Raw genomic sequence first — 25214 nt, forward strand, 5'->3', positions numbered from 1 at the left:
ATCTGCAGTTGTTGTAAGCTAACAGAATAATTGTTAGGTAGCAATTGTCGTCTGACAAAACAACAATAGAGTTTCTGGAACTTTCAACCATATAACGCAGTCTTCATCAGCAGACAGAGGGTGCCCAGTCGCACCCTCTAGAGACAGATCTGAAAGCTGAGGAGCTGTTGTGATTTCACGCGCAGATCCATCTCCATGACAACAGAGCAAACTCCATCTGCTAATTAAGACCAACTGATACGGTTGCAAACGCTGAAATAAGATATTAAATGTTCTTGAGTTGGGATTGTCAAAAAGTAATTGTTGTTAGCCTATTGTGTGTGTGTGTGTGTGTGTGTGTGTGTGCGGTCAGACTGACTGACAGCTTCCTTACTCTCCTGTTAGGGACAATTTTACACCTTTTTCCTTTTCATTCCACCCACCTCCAACCTGAGCAGAGGTCTATTTAGCCTATTTAACTGAAATCACAGGTAACATATGTGAAGTGACGTCAAACAATCACACGTGAGGCATGACAGTATAAATGACTAATTTTGCTTATTTACTTCTTTATTTCTATTTCAGCTGATTATAGTTGCACTGTAGGTGCAGCTGATAGTTATTAATAATAATTTACCCTGGCCGCCGAGCTGAGCACTGACACAAATCAAAAGATAAAATGATGCTACAGCTGAACAACGACAGATGAGAATAAAGATGGTCCCAAAAAGACACATACTTCAGCATTTTTTGTGGTTGTGTGTGAATTTCAAACTATGCTCATTGTCAATGCTGACTTTATCCTATGTTTTATTAGTAAATGTTTGTCATGCATTTGTTTGTTGTGGTTAACATCCTCCACCACTACCTTCTGCACAGTCTGTTGCCACTGCATTAATAACAAATGCAGCCATTCTCTCTTCATTTTTCTTTCGTACCTGGCTGGCAAAGAAATGCCCACTGATTTTCACAAAGACCTCGTCGTTCTCGTCTGGAGTTTGGTCCCGCGGTACAATGACCTCTGCACTCGTAAGGTTTTGGAGCTCGTTTACCTGAAACATACAGAGACATGAGAGGTCATCGTCTTGCTCTGAATGTCACCTGCGGCCTCACTTACAAAAACACACTGACATCACTGACTGGGAGACAAGGTATCAAATGATGGTAAACTGTATCTGATGAAACCAAGCAGAGAACGTGGCGCGTCATGTGCAGTGATCACTGGCGTGGAGACACTTACTGTTCATTTATTCAATGCATTTGTTCGTATGTAAATATAAGCATTTCAATTAGAAGTTGTGTTACTTTAGAGTTAAGAGATCTTTAGAGTTTTTCCCATGCAGAGTTCAAACCGCAGTCTCCCCGATGAACATGAAAAAATAAAAAGCTGAACAAAGACGGGCTTCTCCTCTCTGCTGACTAACATTACATTTAGCTACAGATTTCTGATAATTAAGGGGATCCCAAATGTAAAAATGCACAATTTGAGTAAATGTAAAGTAATAATTTACACAGGTAAAGTAATGTCAGTAAACGCAGTTTTTTTCCAACTTTGACCATAATTTAGTTCAATTCAAGCATCAACTCACCGTCTTGCCTCCTTTACCGATGACCCTGCCAGCTGCAGTTGAGGGAACCTTGATGTGCGTCTCCAGTTTGACCTCCTCCTTCGCCGAGAAGAAGTTCTCCTCTTTCAGCTTCCCAAATATCCGACCTTGCGCCTGGAATACAGAGGAGGGTATGAGGCAAGGAGAGACTGGGGAAAATGGGGACACACAGTGATCAACTGCTGTTTACTATAATACTGTACAGGACAAATGAATGATTTTTGACAAATATTTATGAACTTAGACGTTGCAATTTGATCCAAAATTTCAGAATTAAACAGTCACATTTTTTGAATGAATATTTCTGCACATATTCATAGTGGTTTTACCTTAAACTGAGCCTCTGGAGTTCCAGTAATGATAACCATCCTCTCAGTAACGTCTGGGCTCTCAGCTGGGGCAATCTGACATATACACAAAGAGACGGGTTATGGAGACAAAAAAGTAGACAATCTGGCCAAAAGCTGGTGCTCTTGCTCTGTGGCCATTCAATGAAAACCACTGAATCATCTGAGAGGCCTGCAAATTCCTTAGAAAAGCATGAATTGCCTGTGATTACGTTATGAGGATGCATTGACCAGCTGTCTCACCTCTCCAAAAGGAGCTTCAGGGGCTTTCTGAATTGCTCACTTCACTAGTCATCTCCTTTTTGTCTTTTTTTTTTTTGACCATAAATAACTAACATCCTCAGCTGTGGTCCATGAAGTGCTGCTGACTCAGCCTGCACTCACCAACTTAATGTCCTCAATGCCCAATGTGAAACTCTGAAAAATGCGAGGCACGTGTTTGTGGACTCATCTCTAAATGTTGTTAAGAGACGGTCTGACCGCCTCTTTCCCTCCCCTTCTCATTCAAGTCTGTTGACACTGAAAAACCTACCTTGATGGAAGCACCAGCGAAGTGGGCGAGTTGTTTGATGTGCTGGCCCTTCTTGCCGATCAGGGCCCCGACTGCCTGAGTTGGAATAAAGAGGTAGACAACCTCCTGTTCTGGAGCCTGTTGCTGAAAAAAAAAAAAAAAAAAAGACCACACAGGAAAACAAATATTTTACTACACTCTAACTTAACTCTCCTGCTGATGTCAGCAGAGAAAAACATTCAAAACTACTTTAAATAGTTACAGAAATTTTGATTTAACTTGTCAGATACTTGAAGAGCAGCCGAAAATGATGACACCACATGCAAGGAAAGCTAAACTGAGCTCTCTATGAGGGTTTTCTCTCTCTGGGTAAACATCCCGCTCTGGCTGAATCTGAATGGAATATTTCCTATTAGGGCAGATGGTTGCCCTATGTTTTTGTTTTTCTTAGCATGGTAACACTCATGTACTAGGGGTTTATAAAGTGAATTTTTACGAGCCACAACTCTGGGATGAAAAGTCCCCTTCCAGAAATATTTGTGGTGTTCTGGTGACTGGGCGATGGGACGCAGGAATGCCAGACCCACTGTCCATCACAGACGCTGACTGAGGGGTTGCAATAGTTTGTTATTTACAGTATGTCTCGATTAGTCTTATAGCTTCCTTTATCTGTCTATTCTTCTGCAGGTTTCAAGGAAGTGGGTGGATTTTTGTACTTTTGTGCTCAACACAAGGGGAAGAAAACTGTTACATCCCAAGTGTGAAGCTTTTCAAAATCCTCTTGTGTGTAACAAATGTGGTTTTACACTGCCTATTACAATGATTATCTACTTGCACAAAAGACAAGAAATGAGCTGGAAAGTCTCTGATCACCAAGGCAACGCTGACTGTGGTGCAGATTTTAGGGAACATACTGAGTGCTGGTGGGTGATGGCACTTGCTGGAGGAACCCCGTACAGGCCACTGAGATGTGAAGAGTGACTCTGAAAGTGAAGTGACAAGCACGCCGATCAGATGGCACATAAACACTTACAAACACACACTTTAAAAGACACATGCGTGTACACAAGTCAAGCTCTCACTAGGGGGAAATTTCAGGGCATAAACTCACAGTGAATCACACACTGACTTTCTTGACTACGATGCACGCAAATACATTCTCACACTCTGTCTCACACCACTTTGGCTCGCCCTCATCAGGCAATGAGTGGAGACTTTGTTTTACAGACAAACTGACTCATCTCTGGAGAAGATGGGGGAATTCTGGTTGTTTCAGACTGTGTACAACATCATGCAGGAAGACCTGAGTCAACACAGTATTGTTTTTTCTAAAAGCACTTCAGAGGGAACCTGGTTTACCATGTGTTGGAAACAAATTGCTGTAACAAGTCAAAACTAATCCCCACAGGAGCTGTGCATCGTTTTGTTGGGTGGGAAAAACCAGTGGTGGCAAAGTCATTCTAAAAGAGGCATTTAAATATATTTTTTTCCTCCACTGTTTATGTTTGAGTGCAGAAAAAAGGCGAATACTCACTAAGAATGGGTTGTATCCTGCTGGTGCCACAGGGGGCACTGCACCACGTGGTCCAGCAGCAGGGGGCAGCACCGGGAGACCAGAGGAGAAGATGCCCAGAGCGTTCAGGTTCAAGCCTGGGATCAAGTTGGCCTGTTGCTGTGCAGAAGAAGAAGAGAGGCACAGGCGGATTTTAGTCACAAGTTACAAGAAAGGAGACGAGACACTAGGATTTAATTAAAGTCATCGGTTTTTTTGGGGTTGTTTTTTTGTTTGTTTTTTTTTGTTTTTTTTACTAATTTTTATAAAGGAGCAGATCAGTTTAAACAGATTTTAAAATGGATTTTATGTCCCCAGACATCGAAAGTTGTCATGTTTCCTGCTGCAAGAGGACGCAGATCACTATAGAATACAGTAAAAAAACACAACTGAGAAAATCAGAAGCTAATAAGAAAGGAAGAGAAAATGAGGAGAAAACACAAATGACTCCTTCTAAGTAAGTACTTTTTTAGAACCTGTTTTGTAATAAAAGAAAAAAAAGTAATTTCCTAAATTGCTTTTAAGCCCTCGAGGTACGAGAGTTAAATATGACCTGAGGTCTAGAGCTGAGGGGAGTCCTCAGCAACAGTCCTGATGATGGAGTTATTGTTTAAATTACTTACACTGCAAAAATAGTGAAGGTATTTGCTGCTTCTCCTGTTTTCTGTTGAAAATGAATATATTTAGATTTTGGACATTTGTTTGGATAACACAAGTTACCTGAATACATTGTGTTCTGGAAAATGTTAGCATGCATTTTTCGCTATATCATTTACCATCTTATAGTCCATTTATTGGGAACTTAATCAGCAGATTAACTGATAATGAAATCTACAGTTTCAGCCTTAGTTGTGTTCCTTTACTACCACTAACTCCACCACATAAATCTGTTACTTTTATTTGTGTCTCAAAATTTTGTGAATTTGAATTTTTCAGATCAAAGTGTTTCTTTTATAGATTGAAGAAAATTCTCCAACTTCTTTTGATAAATAAACCATTTAAATACCCACTGGACTATTTGAAACTATCTGAGAACTGCACTGTTTGTCTTAGCTCATGAAAAGTTGATGCTTTGGAGATACGTGGTTTTCACAGGACAGTTTGCTGTTGCCTGACAAAAATATTCTTCCCTCAACAAAGTTGAGTCAGCTATTCTGGTTTCACGCCCGTGACAAGACACGCGGTCTCCTTTCACTTCCTTGTTCCCAGAGAGAGCTTTGTGTAATATCCGCAGTGTCACGCTAGATGGCCCTCACCGCTTACTGTACACACTCAGCCCGACAGGTGCCAGAAAGTGCTCACGCCGGCCAGAATAATTTAACCGCATGCTGCGTGTTACTTCTTGATGATTATTCCTGAGCCAATATTTGGACAATGATAATGAAGGAGAAAACTGGCAGCTTGTGTGAAAGTAGCAAAGAAATGACAGAGACTTTGATGCAAATTCTCGCCAGAACTTCCTGCTGCTCTTCGTAAACAGCATCATCACTGTTAACACAATCACATTCTCCACATTCATCTCTGGGTTGTGCGTTCAGTGTGTGATAGCATCACTATCTCTCTTCCTCTGTGGCTGACCTCTCTGGCTGCAGCACCAGTGATGTCATTGGGGCGGCGTGAAAGAGGAGCTGGGCGAGAGAGCAGCCTACAGATATCAGATGGATGCTGGGAAACGCAGTGTGTTACAGCAGGAACACAGACACACACAGCGGGGAAGAGAGCATGAGTCAGAGGCTCCGTGGAACACACACACACACACACACACACAAACACACACACACACACACACACACACACACACACACACACACATACACACACAAGTCCACAGACATGCTGTGCTCAAACACTCGAGTCACCGATGAGCTATTCAGCGATCGTTTACTGTCATCCATTTACCAAGCGCACAACAATGAGTATTGCTAATCCTGGTGGTAACATGCACTGAATGGAGAGGTGATATTATCCTTTGTATATCATCACTCCTCTCCGTTGTTCACCTGTCAGTACATGTGAGTCAACCTGAGATAATGAGACAGACAAAAGACACACACACACACACACACACACACACTTACTGGGGATGAGCTTACGTTTATAGCAGCAATGTCATTCTCATAGGCTTCCCTCAGTTTCTTCATGATCTCCTCCTCGGCTTTACAACACGCCTCCAAGCTGCCCTTCACCGTGATGGTCCTCTCAGGGTTGTAAATGGTTAAGTCTTGTAACCTGGAAGGGAGATCACACACACACACACACACACACACACACACACACACACACACAAACAAACAAACAAATGAGTACATGCATATGCAAATACAAATAAAGAGAACGGGCACACTCGTATTCTGTTCACATGTTTTCTCAGAAGGTGGAGGTGACTGAGCTGTTTTTAATTAGATTTCCTGTCTGTGTTTATCTTACGTAAGCATTAAGTGAAGGCTGCATCATCAACCTCAAAACTGGCATCAAAATATTTTGCTTGGATAACAAGCAATTTAGTTGTTGGGGGACTCACGAGACGCAGACTTTAAGAAAGAGTGGTCAAGACCGAAGCAGCAGATACAGCAGATGATTTTAAGTTCCCTAGTTTGGGTCAAGCTCTGAAAACACTTAATGACTTATGAGCTTTAGCATCAGACAACTTTTTCCCTATTATTTTCGTATGATAAAACACAATTTAGTCAGAAATTACAACAACTCTGATATAAAATGAACACAACATTTCCTCCCATATCTTTCATATTCCACATCCCTAGTTTGTAACTTTTTTGAGCTACAAATTAGTAATCTCCTAGCCCAAACTAATCTAATCATGATGATATGTTCATGGTCGTTTTCTTTTCAAAGCTTCAACAGAGACACAGCAGACGTCACACAGCTGTTATTCATAGGCTGCCCCTCATGAGGAGTATTTGTAGAACTGGAGTGCCCCCTTAAGCAATGGGGTCAGAAAGAATTCATCCATTTTTGTTATTATTGCTTGAAGAGAAAAAACAGTGCAAGAATAAATAGAGTATAAAAACACTGCAGCAAGACATTTGTTTAGACCTTTTAACTTTAGTCTTTTCAGGATTTTTAAGCCTCCATTACAGCCGCAGAGAGACAGAGAGCGAAAGGAAAGTTGGGGAGAGAGAGAGGGGATGACATACAGCAAAGGACCGTAGACGGGACTCGAACGCAGGCTGATGCGGCAAGGACTAAGGCTTAATGGTACGTGCTCCCCAAGGTGAGCCACCAAGGCGCCCCTGGTTAGATCTTTTAAATCATGACTCAGTGTTTCTGAAGTTAACCACTATTAAACTGTGGTAGGTCAAAAAAAAAAAAAAAAAGTTTGGGTGAAAAGCTCAAAATCTTTTTGCAAAACACAGAATTTGAAGCTCAGCAATTATGATTCCCACTTGGATCTGGTGACAAAATCTTAACCACAGCATTACAGGGATAATACCACAGGAGTCATAGTGAAATGAAAACTTTTTAACCAGCTCAGAAACAAAGAAAAGTCTGTTAAATGAATCAAATAAGCGATCGCTCCACAAAGCAGTTATCTTGGACAATACACGAATGATAACAGCTTCTGGCCTTTGAAGCAAAACCAATCTATTCTGTCCTCTGTGTTTGAAGATGTGGAGGACACCCTAAAAAGATTTCACAGAACCATCAATACTGAATATACTATTTGCCTCATCTCAAAAGGGCCCTCTCCTTCTCTCTTCTCGTTATTCCTCTTTGTCTCCTTCTCAAGCCTCATTACATCCTCAGAGCTCATGGAGACACAGCAATTCATTAGCCATAAATGAACATGAAGGTTGATGAGCACAGTCCGTTAAATGAGGTGTAATCGCCCCCCTCTTTAATATCATGTTCTGGATTGAGGGAGCCGTAATCAACTCTTCACATTTGTCCTGTAACAACTCAGTTAAGTGAAACCACATGCTAAAAGGCTAATGAGCGGGGAGGGAGGGAGGCGTGGCACCAAGGAGTTGAAATCACTGCTTGTTGTTTGTGTACTGGTTGAAATCATTTGGAGTGTCACTGTCGCTATTTTCACAAGCACTCACATCAAAGTGTTAAAGCACTCCAGTGTGTGTGTTGGCTTTTCCCTGAAGGTGCTAGTAGCGTAGCCACGGAGGGCGCATGTGAAAGAGGAAGGCGACTTACGAGGAGATGGTTATCTTGGTCCCTGTCTCCTCTTCGATTTTCTTCAGGTTGCGGCCCTCCTTCCCAATCAGCCGACCAACCAGGCTGTTGTGGGCGAGGATTTTCAGAGGGATGTCCTCCGTCCTACAGACACACACACACAGGTTAGACGAGATAATAGAGGATAAGTTCTGCTGAGTGTCACTGATGTGGTGTGAGGAATGTGATGCTGTAGTGGGGGTGAACAGGAATGTGGATAGCTGCCCAGCTGGAAGTGCTGCTGTAAGCACAGAGCAACAATGTTAAGACACGGGCTCAACCACAACGTAAGATTCATTCATTTTTTATTCATTTATTTTTAACATTTCATAGAAAAACACAAAGATCACAGCCCTTTACAATACACAAGGTGCTCCCTAAAAGCAAGTGACAACAGTGAAACTATAGATTTTTTTCCTGGATTGTGTCATTACTCTGTTTTTTAAATACAGTTTTAATCTGTTTTTGATCCTGAAAAACTTTAATTCCTCATTATTTCCTGATAATTTCTTAAAATATTTCCTGATTAATTGATTCTAATTCATTTTTATTGCTAAGTTAGCATAACATCTGACATATATACAGAATAAAGTTTCTAATAATAGTGTCAAAGCCAAATTTAAGGACATATATGCATATGAAACTTGGACCTGAATCATAAGTTTAATCTAATTTATCTAGAGCGTTTGTTGCATGGTTGAAAACGAATCAATCAATAAATAAATAAATAAATAAAAATAGAGAAAAATATTCAGGAGGAAAAACAGATTGTGAAAGCTGTACTGCACAAATTACTGTAAAAATTATGATGATTCAGGTGAGTCAATTTTCCATGAAATGGCTTCACCAAACCCTGATAAATTCTGGTGTAAAGATGGGCAAAAATTGGAAGGGTTGTTTAATTTTTGATGTTTAAGTGTCCAGCTTAGCCTCAAATTCCTAGAAGAACTATTCAACCAACCTTTACTAGGATTTATTTTACCAGTGATTGTTACAGACTATAAAGGTCTGAAGATATTATTGTGAAAGTTGTTCAGCTGTGTGGGGATAGTTGTGTGCATGACAGAAAAAAGTGGTATTTATTCAGTCTTAAACTTTTTTTTTTTTTTTTGCCAAATGATATTTTTTCCAAGGATTTTTCATGAAATTAACAGTAACTGTTTAAAACAATAAATAAATAACAAGCCCCAGGTGTATGTATGAACATGCAGATGGGATGGTAAGAGGTTCTTAAAATAGGAGGAGTGAAATTCTGTATAATCTATTTATTTGTTCTGCAGGACAACAATTGTGGTGTGTAAGTGTTTGTGGCAGGGTGTGGTGGAGGAGAAACCAGATGCTGGGGGTTTCTTTTGGGCTGGGTCACAAACTTGGTGGTGGTGGTGTGTGGGTGTGGGTGTGTGTGAGTTTGTGTGTGTGTGTGTGTGTGTGTGTGTGTGTAGGGGAGGGGGTGGCAGGTCAGGGAAGACTATAATCTGAATGTGTAGATCTGTGCTGTGGGGTGAAATTAGTTCGGTGTGAGCTGTGGGGCAAGTAAGGGGAGATGATGGTGCTGTGAGTTTAGTGGTTCAAGTTTCGCTGGGTGCTCAGCTTCTTTAGTCTCTGTGAAATTACAGGGTGGAGGTCGTCTGAGGCGACAGCTTCGTTTCTGCAGGTGTGACACCCAGGCAGGGTCAACAGTTTAGCCCTTTAGTCGACACACACAGAGGTGTGGAAGCTATTGTGACTTTTGAGAGTAGGATTAATGATTGAACAGACTGAGGTAGAGCAGAGCAGCCAAATGATTTCTTGTTGTTAGATTATACTGAGCACATTTGTTGGATGCCTGATGAACAGCAATTGCATTTAATCTCAACAGGAAAAAGATGTAGATGTCAGTTGAGCAGCCTTCAGAGTGTATGTTGTGCGAGTGTTTTTTTTTGTTTTTTTTTATTATTAAAGGAAAACAGGTTTGCGTTTCTATAAATGTTGTAATCAGATTTTTTTTCTTTTTACACTTTCACTATTTCACCCCATTTTTCCAGTCTTTAAGCATTTTCCCAAAATGTCGAACTGCTCCTTAAACAGTGCGAATCCCTGCTTGAATGCCAACCTAGCAATCAACAAGATGTGGCATAAAAGTTCTAAGCTCTATCTTCCTCTGGATGTCAGGGGATGGACAGGCAGCAAAATGTGATGTTATGTTGTTAATGACAAAATAAACAACCTCCGGTAAAACAAGTGTAAGTGTGATGTTTACTTGGACGTATCGTCTTATGCGAATGGAAAGGAAAAACTATCTTCTTCTGAATCTATCAATTCTTCTGAATGAAACAGCACACTTGATAAAACAAATTAAGACAAACACAGGTATCATGTGTTAAAGGCGAGTGTTGATTCCTCGGTTGATTGAGCAGAAGTTCCAGGAGTTTAAAAGGTGCAGTGTCTCGTTAAAAGTGTCAAACCTAATTAGACACGTTGGCCTTGTTTCCTAAATGCTAATCTGCGATCACGTGTTAGCCTATGTGAGTGTGTCGTGTGCACTGTGTTTACTGTGTTAATGGTCCAAGAGGGAGAATGCACAGTGAGATTAAAAGGTGTACAGGCAGGTTAAAGGATGGGATTACAGCCCTGCAGACATTACGGCTAATCTCCCTGTGGGAGTGCATACATGCTATGCATAAGCACATCTGAGTGTGTGTATGTGTGTGTTTAGAAATGTCTGTGTATGTTCAAGTGGAGACTCACGTCTTGGTCTCGTTGGCCTCCTTCTGCATGATGTCCAGGATCATACGACAGGCGGAGGAGCAGCCCTCGGGTGTTGAGTGGATGGTGATGGGCTTTTCTGCTGCACCTGCATTTTCCTTCCGATGGATATCCACCCTTAGGGAGGAAGAGGCAGGGAGATAGAGAGAGAGAGAGAGAGAGACAAAATCAAAGCGGTTATTTGAAAATGAAGTTGGTCAAGTGTCCTACAAATTAAAAGAGTGTAAAGAAAGAAAAATAAAATACTGAAAAGATTAAACGGTTTAAGAACTGTGACAAGAAAAAAAAAAAAGTACAGTAAAGAGACCATCCTCCACCCATTTCCAATAACATATATGCTATTTTGCATCATATCTCAGACAACTTGCATTTAAATGCAAGCCTGCATACAGTGTCAGAATTCAACCTGAGAAGTTGATCAAACTGTGAATCAAACCGGGAGGACAAAAACAAGCAAGAACCAGGCGGAGATCGAATGCAAGAGGCATCATCTTCATCAGGTTATCTTACTTGGACTGTGTCTGTTTGGTGACATTCTTGATGGTGAGGCCCTCCTTGCCAATGATGGCTCCCACAAACTGAGTAGGCACGAGCATGCGCAGGGGGAAATCGTGCTGTCTGGGGCGTGGAGCGCCGAAGCCTCCTGAGGGCCCGGGCTGAGAGGCACCCTGGTCCCGGGAAGATCGGCCCCCGCGTCGCGTGCGGGGAGCCTGGACGGGTGGAGCAGCATCCATGTCCATAATATATGACACCTTAAAGGAGCAGTCGTCGAACTGGTGTCCTGTCAACTTCTCAATGGCTCTGGAGAGGAGGAGCAGATGGTGACAAGAAGAGAGAGAGAAGAGCAAGAATGGAGGGAAGATATAAGAAGGAGGAGGAAGAGGACAAGGAAGCAATGGCACATCAGTACAGAGGTTTGTCCTTGAGTGAGAATTAGCAAATTGCTGATTTAAACCTTCTTAAAGAAACTGACTTTTTAAGACTCTGATATACTTGCTTTTAACAGAGTGTGTGCACATGATGCTACCTCATGTATCCTGCTTTTCCTCAGAGCTTTGCTTGCGTGCATCCTAAGAAATTAACACTAAACGTCTGATCGAAGCATTTACGCAAATGAACAGCAGATAGGCTACAATGTTTACGGGGGGATTGGTGGGGTCTGACCCCCTCATTAAGACTTGGACCAACCAAAAAGAGATATTTTTGGGTGGTGTTGAAATGTTTATATATTCTTCTTACCTGTTATTGTAAATATTACAATATATTTCCCATATCCATGCCTGGAAGAATCTTGTAATACAATTTCTGACACCCCTAAAGTGGACCATACTATTTCTTAACTTTGACGTTAGTTGAATGTTTGGTCTACCTGCATCACTCCATCTGTCCCTCACAGGAGTTAAATCGTGCCGTCTCCTTCAATATCATAACATCATCAACATCATGTATTTTTGTTTTAATCTCCCAGAAAATCTAATGGCATATGAGTAGCTTATACAGTCCATAGCGGTGTGAAAAGCACCATTAGACACTCATTAAAATCATTTTGCTCCGTGTTAAGTTTAAGGTCGCTGCGCAATAAGACACTGACAGTGCACAGACAGACAAGACAGAGCAGCAGAGAGTTCTTCAGAGCATCAGAGCAAAGTGAGAAATATCCACAAATCTGTTATTGTCATTTATTCCCATGATGCAGCTCCTCTTGCACCGTGCACACGCAGGCAGGTGAGTGAGTGAGTTACCATGGTTACGCCGACACTCTGTGTCCTGTCGCTCTGAAACTTTCTCATAGTTCAATAACAGGTTTTTAGGTTTGTATGCCTTTACAAAAATCACAAATGTAATTGTGCCTCAGTTAGGCACAATGAATTAACTGAAATCTAGGCTCGTGATATCGAGGTGAATGTAATTAAAGAAGAGGAAGCCTCAGAGCCTCCTTCATGAAGAAATATAATTATATATGTTAAACAGGCTTTCTGTGCACACAGGACAAAGTCTGAACATAAGAGCACAGTTTACATTACAATAGCCCTCAGATAATGAAGGTCTGATTATTTATTCCTGTCTAACATCACAACCACAGCAGCTAGAGGTGCTATGAGAACAGCTGACACTAGAACCTGAGTAAAATAAACAGCTGACATTAGACAGTGAGGTCATTTCATTCATCCAGAGTGTTTGTACTCTGTTACCTTTTGAAGATGCCTTGTGAGTGTTCAGAATAAGGTTTAGTCATCCAAATCCAATTTAACGTGTAGTAAGACTATTTCATACAAATTGTTTGACCTTGAAGATGTTCTCGTAGCCTGACACCTACTTTCATTTTAGGCTACATGATGTTTTCATAATATAATTTCAAATATGAAACAGCTGTTCTTCTGATTCACCAGTTATAAACTGGTCTTGATGCATTCTTGGTTTTCACAGCACCTCAGTCTAACTAATCTAGACTGGTGCAGGGGGCTATTTCTTGACTTGATTCAAGAGGTTAGGTGGCGTTAAAATAATAAAGATAATGAAAATAAAGATAGATCTGTTTTAAATTACAACTTTATGACACATTTTTATCAAGAAACTAAGGCTATGTCCATGTCCTGCTAACTTTAAAAAACTCCAGCATTTCCAGGTCATTTTTGTGAAGATTTCTGTCCACACGAGAAGGCTATATCTCCTTTTTTTGCCATCCTCTTTTCTCTGTGCAAACATCAGACCTGCAAATCACACCCAACATCTGGTAAAGAGTTGAAACAAATATCCATATTTTGACATTTACATATTTTAATTCAACCACTGTGCTATGTGAACAGAGGTATTAACATTTACAATGAGGCTGTCCTCTTAATTCTCCTGCTACACACCTGCAGACAGGGACCGGACAGATTTACATCATCATTTTCCAAAAGCTCAGTTTTCCCTGTAAAAGACCCATTTGAGACCATTTTTAAAAGGCTCAATATCTGGACGAGAAAATGAAAACACTAGTGCTGTGTTGACAGATGGGCTGAAACAGAAAGAAAAGGATGGATTTTTAAATTTAGCCAGCTTCATGTGGACATATTTTCATTAACATTGTTGCCGCTGCTGCTTTTTTTTCTGCCATCATCTTACATAGACAGGTATGTGAGCAATGCTGCTCGTGTTGCAGCTGCTAGTCTGTGCAAACACGCTGGTAAAAAGCAAGTACATCTCCAGCCTTACTCTTGCAACCTGGCTGCATCAGTCATTATTTGTGCCGCTTACACTTTAGCTTCCTCCTTGGTTGCGTACGTAACATTCACCACCGCTGTTTCTGTGTCAGTGTTCACTGTGAAACAAGAAAGAGAGGAGAAGGAGGGAGAAAGAAACAAAGCAAAAACGTGAGACAGGGGCCACATTTACACATGTACGTAGCAGGTCTTTGTTGTTGCCGTAGGTGAGTCAGACACGCGTCCAGGTTCCCGTGGTGACCCTGAGAGCCACTTGTCTGTGTAAATCCATTACAGCCATCACCACACTGGCTGCCCTCCAGATCCCGCTGCTGCCTCTACAGACAGGAGCTGCTTAACACAACAGACTCTCTGCCTCTTGCACAATCACGGATTTAAGTTTCTCGTGACAGCCTAAACAAAGCGAGCAATCTGGGATAAAGTGAAATGAAATGTACAACAGAGACACACCTTGGGAAGATTTGTTCCCCTGTGCCAGGCAGAGAAAAAAAGGAAAAGAAGTTTGACCTGACATACTTGAAAACATCGAACTGTAAAGTGACTTTGATTCAAGTGTGGCAACTATTTTGATAATGATTTGATCATTTTTGTCATTTTTCAAGCAAAACATCTCATAGTTTTTAGCTGTGCCATTGTGAGAATTGCTGCTTTTTCTTCTCTCTGAATAAAGTAAACTGAATATCTGAGTATCTGTGTTTTGGACTCAATTTGGGATGAAGCAAAGAACTGATTTAATTACCTCTGTCAAGGAGATTGTGTTGTCCCCTGTGTCTGTTTGTTGGTTGGTTTGTTTCTGTCTTTGTTTGTCAGCAGCATTACGCCCGTTTGCACCAAACATAGTAGAGGGGTGGGGCCAGGGAAGATCCCATAAAATTTTGGGTGCAGTTCAGGTAAAAAGGGCAGAGCCGGGATTTTTTTTGTTTTTTTAATTACTTTCCTTAATGTTACGAGCCAGGGCATTTTTCAACATTTTCTTCAGTTTCTTGGGACATAATGTAAGGACTTTGAATAAGAAATTCAGATATATTCATGGTGTTCAGATCTAAGAGGTTGTACAATTTGGAAGGATTGTTTGGCCTTGGGAGAGGTATGCTCTTGAGAATGGCAATGAATAGACCACATACCTCTAGCTAAGCCAAAAATCCTACACGTCTGTCAGATCCAAATTATTATGTGAATCTGCACCAAATTCTGCAAAGACATAAATCTCAAAGCTATTAATATGTCTGATTTTTTTACATCAAGATCCATACATTATTTCCTGTGTTGAAAAATGCCCTATCTCGCAATGTTAAAGAAAGTAATGAAAAAAAAAAGAAAATATTGAATCCTCGCCTTTAACTGGATCTGCCCAAAAAATTTAATGGATTCTTCCCTGACAGATGGACAAATTACATACAAAATGCTTGGTAGTGAACTCTGGGTACTGAGGCTGAACTGCAAAAACTTTGCTTCTCTACTGTTGTCAGTGAGAAGAGGGAAAAATTATATCATCTGTTCATCATATTTAATGGTTTTCACTTTTTGTTGTCTGCACCAAGGAGGTTGTGCTTTCACCTGCGTTTGTTTGTTTGTCAGCAGGATTACAGAGAAACAGTGATCCAATTTGAACTGAGCTTGGTGGAGGGATGGTGCGCGGTTGGTGAAGAACCCATAAAGTTTCCAGATTCAGATCATTTACGATGAATTTAGATTTTTTTCTCTGATGTCTGGTGTATGTTGTTTGACACTGGCTTAGCGGAGATCTGTGCTCTCTGAGTGCCCTTCTAGTTTCGCATTTTTGCCGTTATTTACTTGTGTGGTAAATAAATGTTTTCTTAACGTGTTTTATCTAGTTGAATTTTGCTTCATTTCACAGAAAAACCTTTTATTATTTTTTGGAAAATATAGCTTTGAGTACCTGTAGAGTGACAGAGCCACAGCGATAGTGGCAGTAAGAGGAAAAGAAACACAGCAATGCCTCATTGATAATATACCTTCTGGCCTACCAAAGGCTCTGTCACATCAGATAATGGCATCTCTGCTTTGTCAAAGATGAAACTCTGTTTGTGTAACTGCTAAATGTCAAAATGTCTACACAGAAGCCACTGCTGTTTGATTGTTAGGACTGATGCCAAAGCCTGCAGGAAAAAGAACATTTTCTCCAGATGCTTTAGACAGCTTAAAGAATGTGCTAATAAACTCCACTGCAAGTTACCTACAAGGACAAGATACACTGCCAGTGTCATATAAAGAGTGAAAAAGTGTTGGACTGTTTGTTTTTTTTCCTGGGAGGCATCAGAGCATGTCTTTCTGTCAGCTGGTGCACAGCGGACAGCAGGTTTGGAAGGGTTAAAACTAGTGAGAGCGCCCAGCTGGCTTAGAGAGGGTGAGTGGGCAGAGCCTGGCATGGTGCCCAGCCCCGGCGCTCACAGCCAGCTCTGCCCCGCCCCGCCTTGCCCTGCCCCACCACCGGCAGCCTTCACCATGCCACACAGGAACATGGGACTCCTCCAAAAAAACCTCGCCCCGGTAACCAGAGCGCATGGACGCAGGCAGAGAAAAGTGACAGGACGGGAGGTGAGCACACAGGAAGTTGAGACGGCAACTACGATGGGGACAGATACACTAACGAGATGGCGCTATGGAAGCTCTGATCGTGCAGCGTAACTGCGCGACTCCAACGTCTGGATAGCTGTGCTGACGGGTAAAGAAGAAGAAGAAGAGGTAACGCTGCGCTGGCTTCTGGGACGGTACACATGAAGTGTCCCATTTTTCTGCAGCACCTGGGAAACTCGGAGCGATTTCTCCGCTGGGTTTTCTCTTAGCACCTGTCATGGCTACACTGGGTGGTAGTTGGTCTTGGCTGGTTTGACTCACAGAGAGAAACTGTGTCGTGTGTGTGAGTATTTGTGTCTCTCCCCATGCTCGTCTACTACTCGTGCATGTGTGTGTAAACAGCCAAAAGGTCTTAAGGATAACTCTAGTGCTGACTCTGCACACACACACAAACACACACACACACTCCTTCAGACAGTGCAAAAGCTTTACCACAGGCGCCTAAACTGTCCTCACCCATTACCACGATGCACCTCCCCAAAACATACGCACACACACAAACACGTAGAGGCATAGGCATAAACACACACACACACACACGGACACATTACTAATGGACGTCTGCCATGCCTGCCCACTTCAATCCATACGCTGAAGCCAAGGGGACCCGTGGCAATACACAGTGCTTATTATAGAGGCTGCGTGTAATTCAAACGCTCCTGTCCCTGGGTCAGACTTGTAAGACACACATGTGCGTACGCAGACAGACAAGATGATAAAGGCAGATTTATATTGAGAGATGGGTTATGTTTAGATAATGGGTGTGTGGGATGATGGTAATGAGGAAGTCAAGTCACACAGGGAGACTTGACTCACTGGGAGGTCTGTGTGTGTGTGTGTGTGTGTGTGTGTGTGTGTGTGTGTGTGTGTGTGTGTGTGTGTGTGTGTGTGTGTCTGTGTTGCTGAATAGACACGTGTGCATTGAACAGTCGGAGCCAGATGATGATGATAATGATGATGAGGAGATGAGCAACAAACAGGGAGGAGAGGAGTTCTGTACCTTGTTCCACGTTTTCTACAGTACCATACTGAGCTAGAAGGCCGTCCAAAACCTGAGGGAGAGACAAGAGTGGGAGTTAGAGACACGAGCATGGCCACTGATGCAAAAACACACGAGCACATCGGCATACCCACAGACACATATACACACAAATGTCTGATACTACCAGTGCTTATGTGAGCCAGTGATTCAAGTCACAAGGTAGCTTAACAGAGAGCCAGAATGAAACCAGAACTTCAGCACCTCATTCAAAATCCCATTGACATTTAGAGCAAATTATTAGCGATCCAGCCTTTGAACATAACCATGCATAACAGTATTTTGTGCAATTAACTTCATTTGTTTAGATGGGGATAGAAAGGTTTTTTAAAAGAATGAGATATAATTGGTCATTTAATATTTCTGTATTAGCTGCCTTTACAAAAAACAAAAAAAAACATTTCCCATAAGCCCGAGGCCCTTCAGGTTAAACATCACCAGCTCGACAGAAGACACTGGTAAGTGTTTTTCCACCTGTTCCACCTGTTCTTATGCACATTTTTAATATGGGCATTAAAAAGATGGAGTGGAAACGGAAATAATTCAAAAGAAGAAAAAAAAGACAAATGATCACAGAAATGTTTCAACACTTGGCAGAGATGGAATCGTTGTTGACAAAAGAAAATGTGTCAAACAGCATTTACACACCAACCCTTAAGCTAGAAAATGCAAATGAATCAAATAATGAATTACAATGATGAGATCATGTGACATTATGTAGGATGTGCTACATCAAATATAATTATTAAACAAAAGACTGAGAGGTGTAGCTATTTGTCAGCTCTGAAGTGTGGCATAATTTTTATTCATTTTAATATCATATCAATATCATCTGGGCATTTTCATGCCTGTGTGTAACATGTGGGACTGGATTCGGGAGGTGTTTATCTTATCTTATCTTAAAGACTGAATACAGATGGAAACAGCTGGATTAGCTCTGTCTAAAGTGAAAAAATACACCCCCAGCAAATCTAGAGCTTGTTGTACATGTACTTGTACATGTTGTATCCCTTTTTTCATCCATACACAAACAAAAGTGCATGATCAGATATTTCCCTCTCACTCTAAACTACTAATTCTGAAATATAAACATTTTTCCATATACATTATTAAATAAAATAAAGTTGTACCTATGTCTGTAAAGTCAGGCAAGTTATTGGTCAGACTCCAAATGTTATTTTTTGAAGACATGTTACAGCTTGTGATACTGCAATGGCTTCCTGTTTACATAGTTGATTACTTCATGTTTCCTAGCAACCGATTTTGTTTTTACCAACAGAAACATTCTGCGAGTTTAAAAGGTGCAACGTGATTTAGTAAATTACTGGTTGCTTTTTAAAGGCAGAATATAAATGTAAAAGTGAAAGCACAAAACTGGAACCTAACTACCCTAATTCCTAAAATGATTGACAAATGCTTTAATACAGAGACAATACCCAGATCTATATTTAAATTATTCATGTTTTCTTATGGTGCTAAAGGGGCGTTTACATGAGTAATGTGAGTGAGTGCAGCTGTTAAACTGTCAGATAGTTTCAGTTGTGATCTGGAAAACACAAAATGTTGATTTTTCATATGAGTCAAAGTGTTCACCTAGTAACTGCATTTCATCAACCAGTTGTGTTATTCTGTCAAACTACTAACACTGATCTATTATAAAGATATATTGTGTTTCATTTAAGACACTGTAGATTATTGTGACTGAAATACAATGACTGAAGGATGCATCTATCAAGCCACAAAAAAACAGCAGAAATTAGGGTTTACCTGCACTTTTCCTTTACTATTACAGCCCTGATGCATGGAAGATAGAGCAGTGTTGAAAAAAGGTATTCAGACTCTTTACTTATGTAAAAGTAGAAATACCACAATGTGAAAATACCTAATGATTTACTTATGCAAAAAGTCTCCTGTCAGAATGTTATATTATCAAATACAAAGCATACTCTCAGAGGACCATCACTGATGCATTAATGTGTAGCTGGCCGAGAAAAGTACTTAGAAATTGTACTTAAGTACAGTATTCGAGTAAGTGTACTAAGTTACTTTGAAACAACTGCGTAACTGTCTTGAATATTTACTAATGTTCCCTAGAAGATGACAAGTAGGCGCCAGAAAGTGGACAGATGTCTGAAAGACAGCACCATGACCACCACGAGCAGAAGTTCTCTGTGAAATGATTTGGATTTGCAGGCTGCATCCTAAGGTTAAGGGATATTATCTGACAACGACGCAAAATTTCTCAAACAAACAGAGAGAATGATTTGTCCTGTATACTGTATTTCTAATTCATTTAAGCGTCTCCGAACTTTTGTAAGTTTTATGAGGGAAACAAAAAGCAAGTGCAGCATGGAGACGACCTGCAAGGAGCATTGGCAACCCAGAGTGACATGAGAAAGAAAAGCGACTTGGACCCCAGCAAGGTTGTGTTGACACGTAGTAACAAACATGTAGAAGTAGATACAAGCACAGACATAAACACATCTGCACGCACACACACACGCACACACACTTCAGTCCACAGAGAAATACAGTATAAAGGCTGGTGACTCATTGTCGGGAAACTGGTTTATATGCTACTTGGTGGTGTTCAACTGGGCATCACCGTCACACACACACACACGCACAAACATACACACACACACACACACACACACAGACACACACATACACAAACACACATTCACAGACAACCAACTGACCTCCCACTGTAGATGAGGGGGAATGTTCCGGATCTGGATCTTCCGACTCCTGCAGAGACGAGACACAAAGACGGAGTGGATTTAACAGACCTGAACCATAAAGTCACACACACACACACACACACACACACAGTCCTTGTTTTACTATATTATTGGGGACCCGTCATCCTTAGCCCCTAAACCTAACTCTAACCCTAAAACCAAGTCTTGACCCTCAAACACCCATTTAGCATTTTGGTCCCCACATGTATAGTGGACGTAGTAAAACAAGTTCACACACATACAAACACACACATATAGTCACACATATAGTGGCTGTGGGTTTGTTGTGTTGTGTTGTGTTATCAGCAGCTATCAGCAGATATATTTCCATGACAAGGGCAGAAACGTAGAGGCAGACGTGTCACACTGTGTGTAATTTAACAGTCTTACTTTCTACAACACCCACAGTTCATTAGACAGTATTTCCAATCAAAGGACTTTCACAGAAGTGCGGAAGCAGATCTAGGTGTGTAGGTGAGGACGTTTATTAGATAGCAGCTGGTGGCTCTCGGTAACATCCTCCTACGAGTGTTATTCTTACTCTCACTATGAGAAGTGAAAAAGTGACACAACTGCCACAGATTTTCATTTAAAAAATGGCTGTAGTAGAGAGATGAAACAATTTGAGAAAAGCAAAGACATCACAAAGAGGGGCTTCCTTCATCCTGAGTGGAGCAATCAGAGCCTCAGAAGGTGCGCTTTTTGACTGGATTTCGGATAAGAGATAAAAGACAGAAATAAAAAATACTTTACCAAACAATATATGATTTTTATTCAATCCTTGAAAATTTACGAATTTATTCTTTCACAATTTTCCCATCTTGTTTCCAATTCACATGCATTTCAATTTTCATTTATTTATTTATTTTTCACTTGCTACCAACTGTTTGCACTGTTGCGCATTTGATTTCAACACCAACAATGTTGAAAACCTGAGTTGTCAAGATCAAAAAGATTTGAGCAAGCTTTCAGTCCTTAATCAAAATATGTCAGACAGATAGAGATAGACGTACAAATGGGACAGCGTCCCTCTGTGCCCGGTCGTTTTGGGATCCAGAGCTTCCACACAGCCTCTCTCTGCTTCCAGTGAGCGTGTCAGCTCAAATAGCAAAGCCACACAAACCGCCTGCTGACCACAAGCTGTTAACAACTACATTAACGTGAGAGAGTCCAGCTCCGCAATGAGAGCTGCTGATTTAAAAAGCAGAGAGACTGGCAGAGAAAAAGCCACACCGCTGAGCCGCCGTATCCCAAAAAACCATTTCAGAAGCATTTCAGCGCACAATTAGGAGGCATTACAAGAGCGAGACTGAGGCATGGAGGTGCACAGATGAAGTAGATAGGAAAGGTAATAAGCAATAATGAGAGCTGGATCTAAGTTCAGGATGACTCTCCACAGGAAACACAAACAAGTACGCGCACAGCTATTGTCCTGTATCTACGGAACATGCTCACACACTAACACACATTTCTCAATCAAGGTTTTGCATCTTTCTCTCCGAACACGTCTGGACGAAGAAGACCACAGGTCAGAATTTCCTGTCGGCAGCGAGGAGAGGACAGGAGGACTGAGCCGGCAGCTGGACATGAATGAATGAGTCTTTCTGATTGTGCCGCTCAAGAAAAAAAACACAGCGTCACATGGATTTGGGACAACCCTCTCCTCTCCTCTCCTCTCCTCTCCTTTCCTCTCCTCTCCTCATCCATATATCTGTACCTCAAGCAGCATTGTTAAACTAATAAGGAGTAAATTAACAGACTTCTAATACTGATTATAAGGAAAGCAATCACAAAATAAAAACAAGACACAAACAACAAATTCTAATTTTAACATCAGTTTAAACTGTACTTTCATAAATAAAATAAGAGGAAAAATGAGTTAAGTCTAGTTTATCCTCTGTCCAGTGCATCCTCCTTAAGAAACAAACATCCAGAAGAAAAAAGAAATTCAAAAACTGACACTTTCCTGTGCGTCTGACCAAACCTGCCAGCTCTCTGTCACTGATGGTGGTTTGAAGCGAGTAGCTCAACGAAAGACCTCTTTTGGCAACCAGTATCCAAACCTGATTAAAAAAATCTGTCTGTGCCACTTACACACATCACCTTTTTCAACATAGTACACAACCTCCTGTAGCTCAGAAGCAGCCAATGGCTGGGAAGCGTTTTAAGGCCAATTCAAAACCTCAAAACAGACCCAAACGCTGGCATCCATGAGCTGCCCAATATGGAAACTAAAAGCTCCTTTCATTCAGCACTGTCTGCTTTAATAGCTCGTGGATTCTGAGGGCCTGGATCTGTATTGTTTTTTAATGTTATAATTGACGTGCCAATAGTAAGCTTGATGTAATGTTAGACCATATGACGCTGAACTGCAGTGTCAGGGCTGCCGTCCTCTGTACTCTTTAATGTTAATAAGAACATTGACGGATCCACTGTCAGGTGGGGAAAACTCCTGAAGGACGTTGTCTCAGTAACATCACTTCGACACACACATCCTCACCCTTTTCAAGCTCGACCTCTCCTTCTATTCCTTTGTTTTCTCCTCTGAAGCTTGCACTCGTCATTGTCTGTCATTCTGAAATATGTAGAAGAAGCTTCCTGAATGGACATCTCTCGGAAAAAGTGACACTGCCTCCCGACAGTTTTCAAGGTCTCATTTTCAGCATGCCTGTGGCCGCTAGCTGACCATAAGATCACTGCTCTCTGTCAGTCTGTCTGTCTCCAGGGCAGGGAGAGGCCCACAACACATGCCACCCTGCAACATATACTACCGTCTGTCTACAATGTTCAGATGTAGCTGCCGACATCCTCAGGTTATATGTGTTACGCTACAATCAGGGAATAACCCAGTGGTATTATGTATGGCAGCAGGCCATCTACTAATATCTCCTGTTTGTTTGCATTCAAGGTGAACTCAACGCCCTTTCTCAGCTCCTCCTTTCCCAAGGTCCAAACTGGATTACAGAAGAAGATCCAAACTGAAGTCAATGGTTACTTAATGTTTGTTGAATGTAACCATGCTGTCTGCTGTTGGTTTGGAGCGGCCTGCCAAGAGAAAAAAGAAAGCCTCTCAATTTCGGCCTTTAAATATCTGAGGGTGGCCATGTTAATTTGAAAAGCTAATATTTACTGCTCCCACCTGCACCAAGTAAGAAACCGTGACTGTGCACACGCGTCCATACTAATACGCACATGCATGCGGAGCAGTCGAAGGAATTTTAACCTCTGAGAGGGCAGAGGGGTGAGAAAGAGGGTATTCACCCCCCGCCAGAGGTTTGCAGGGAGCCTGAAGATGAGCCTATGAAGCCCTTGTGTTCTCTGCAGTGTTTTCATCCATTGTGATGTTTCCTTTTGTTCTCCTTCGCTTTTGATCTACATTTTAACACCGTTGTGTCTATAGGTCACAGAGGCCAAATACCTGCTTAGAGTATTTGGTTGTGAATAAGCTTACAGAACTGTAATAAGTGGAACTGCAGCCACTTCAGTTTAACCTATTAATTGATCAACAATGAATTATTGGCAGGTATGGCGTATGCAGATTAACGGCTTGCATGACCTTTAAGTTTTATTCCTGTCTGTGATCCTGCCATAAATCTCTCACATTATTCAGTCGCTATAGACAGGGCGTAATGGTTATTCAATTTGTCATAAACTCTGTTGTACTTTGTCCTGAAAACGCCCCCACAAAAATCAAAGTATCACACAAGAGCACAAAAAAGTCCTCTTCAGGCATCTTGTAGACTTCTTTCACTGAGGTCAAAACCTTTTTTCCTTTTTTAACAGAAACTCACAGGAGTGAATGATTAAACGTTTCCTTCTCTGCTCAAGTATTATGTCTAATGAGGCCTTTAAAAGCCTTGTTTACCTTTCTGTCCCTGCTCTGTGTGGATGCCTGTGCTGTCAGAGACGGCTCACAAGGCTGTGAGCTGTGCCCAGCGGGGAGGCTGTCTCTGGACGAATAAAAAGACATCCCAAATAGCCTTTCAGTCCACCGGGCCTGTCTGAGGCCCACTGCTTCACAAAACTCCCACAAACACTTCTGCACACACAGTCACCTCCAATAGAAACCTCATTGTTTGCTAAATTCTCTTGACTGATTGCGTCGATTTAGCTGTCAACACTTAGGAGACTCATTCTCGGCGCAAAACTCTCCAGTTACAACCACCTCGCCTTCGTGTCCTGTCAATATAGGCACATATGTAATGCTCCATCAAATTATTCACTTCTCGTGATAAGGTGTGAGCAATATCACTGAAGCAGTCTCATGTCGGAACAACAGAAATCTTTATTTTCCCGGCCCTCCCTTTCCTTGTCTCTGTGTCTGCCTGACAAAGCACTTTGTTCCCGCTGAAGGCCACGCTTTCATGACACAACAGACACAGAAAGGGAAGTCCACATCAGTCCAGAAACAGCCCCACGAAGGACTTCATTGCACGGGAGATAATTGATGACTTTCAAAATGAAAGATGATCTGGCCTTCAACCCAGCCATGCCATGCAGATAAAATAGGAAATGAAAACCTCTGCGGCCATAAATCACACTGGAGGTGTGTGATTATGCATCTATTACGTGATCATATTACAAATCCAGTGATATAGACTGTCTAAGCGACACTAATGCCTCGGATTTTTTTCTGTGTAGTAGTCTGATGCTGCAGTGCTGAGTGCAGTATAATGTGATCATCAGATACATTTGCAGCCACAT

At 41.5% G+C, this 25214-nt stretch overlaps 1 protein-coding gene across 6 annotated transcripts in view; it reads right to left on the reverse strand.

Annotated features, from left to right (window-relative positions):
* Window positions 1-25214, reverse strand: part of igf2bp2a (insulin-like growth factor 2 mRNA binding protein 2a) — a 52138-nt gene that overhangs the window by 5310 nt on the left and 21614 nt on the right. For 3 of the 6 annotated variants that reach the window (XM_071467428.1, XM_071467255.1, XM_071467593.1), the window contains exons 3-15: window positions 20469-20517; window positions 17728-17779; window positions 14164-14227; window positions 11434-11724; window positions 10906-11040; window positions 8161-8283; window positions 6090-6225; window positions 3979-4116; window positions 3359-3427; window positions 2466-2588; window positions 1916-1990; window positions 1569-1700; window positions 918-1031 (exon numbers count right to left, since the gene is read on the reverse strand). In XM_071467428.1, the coding sequence (XP_071323529.1) occupies window positions 918-1031; window positions 1569-1700; window positions 1916-1990; window positions 2466-2588; window positions 3359-3427; window positions 3979-4116; window positions 6090-6225; window positions 8161-8283; window positions 10906-11040; window positions 11434-11724; window positions 14164-14227; window positions 17728-17779; window positions 20469-20517 (1501 nt within the window). Of the gene's footprint in view, window positions 1-917; window positions 1032-1568; window positions 1736-1915; window positions 1991-2465; window positions 2589-3358; window positions 3428-3978; window positions 4117-6089; window positions 6226-8160; window positions 8284-10905; window positions 11041-11433; window positions 11725-14163; window positions 14228-17727; window positions 17780-20468; window positions 20518-25214 lie in introns of those variants that run through there. The other 3 variants (XM_071467514.1, XM_071467345.1, XR_011686491.1) reach the window with 2 other exon arrangements.

The sequence above is a fragment of the Trachinotus anak genome, unplaced genomic scaffold (genome assembly GCF_046630095.1).
Source record: "Trachinotus anak isolate AG129_WGS33_773 ecotype Australia unplaced genomic scaffold, CSIRO_AGI_Tana_v1 ptg000001l, whole genome shotgun sequence".
Classification (NCBI taxonomy): domain Eukaryota; kingdom Metazoa; phylum Chordata; class Actinopteri; order Carangiformes; family Carangidae; genus Trachinotus; species Trachinotus anak.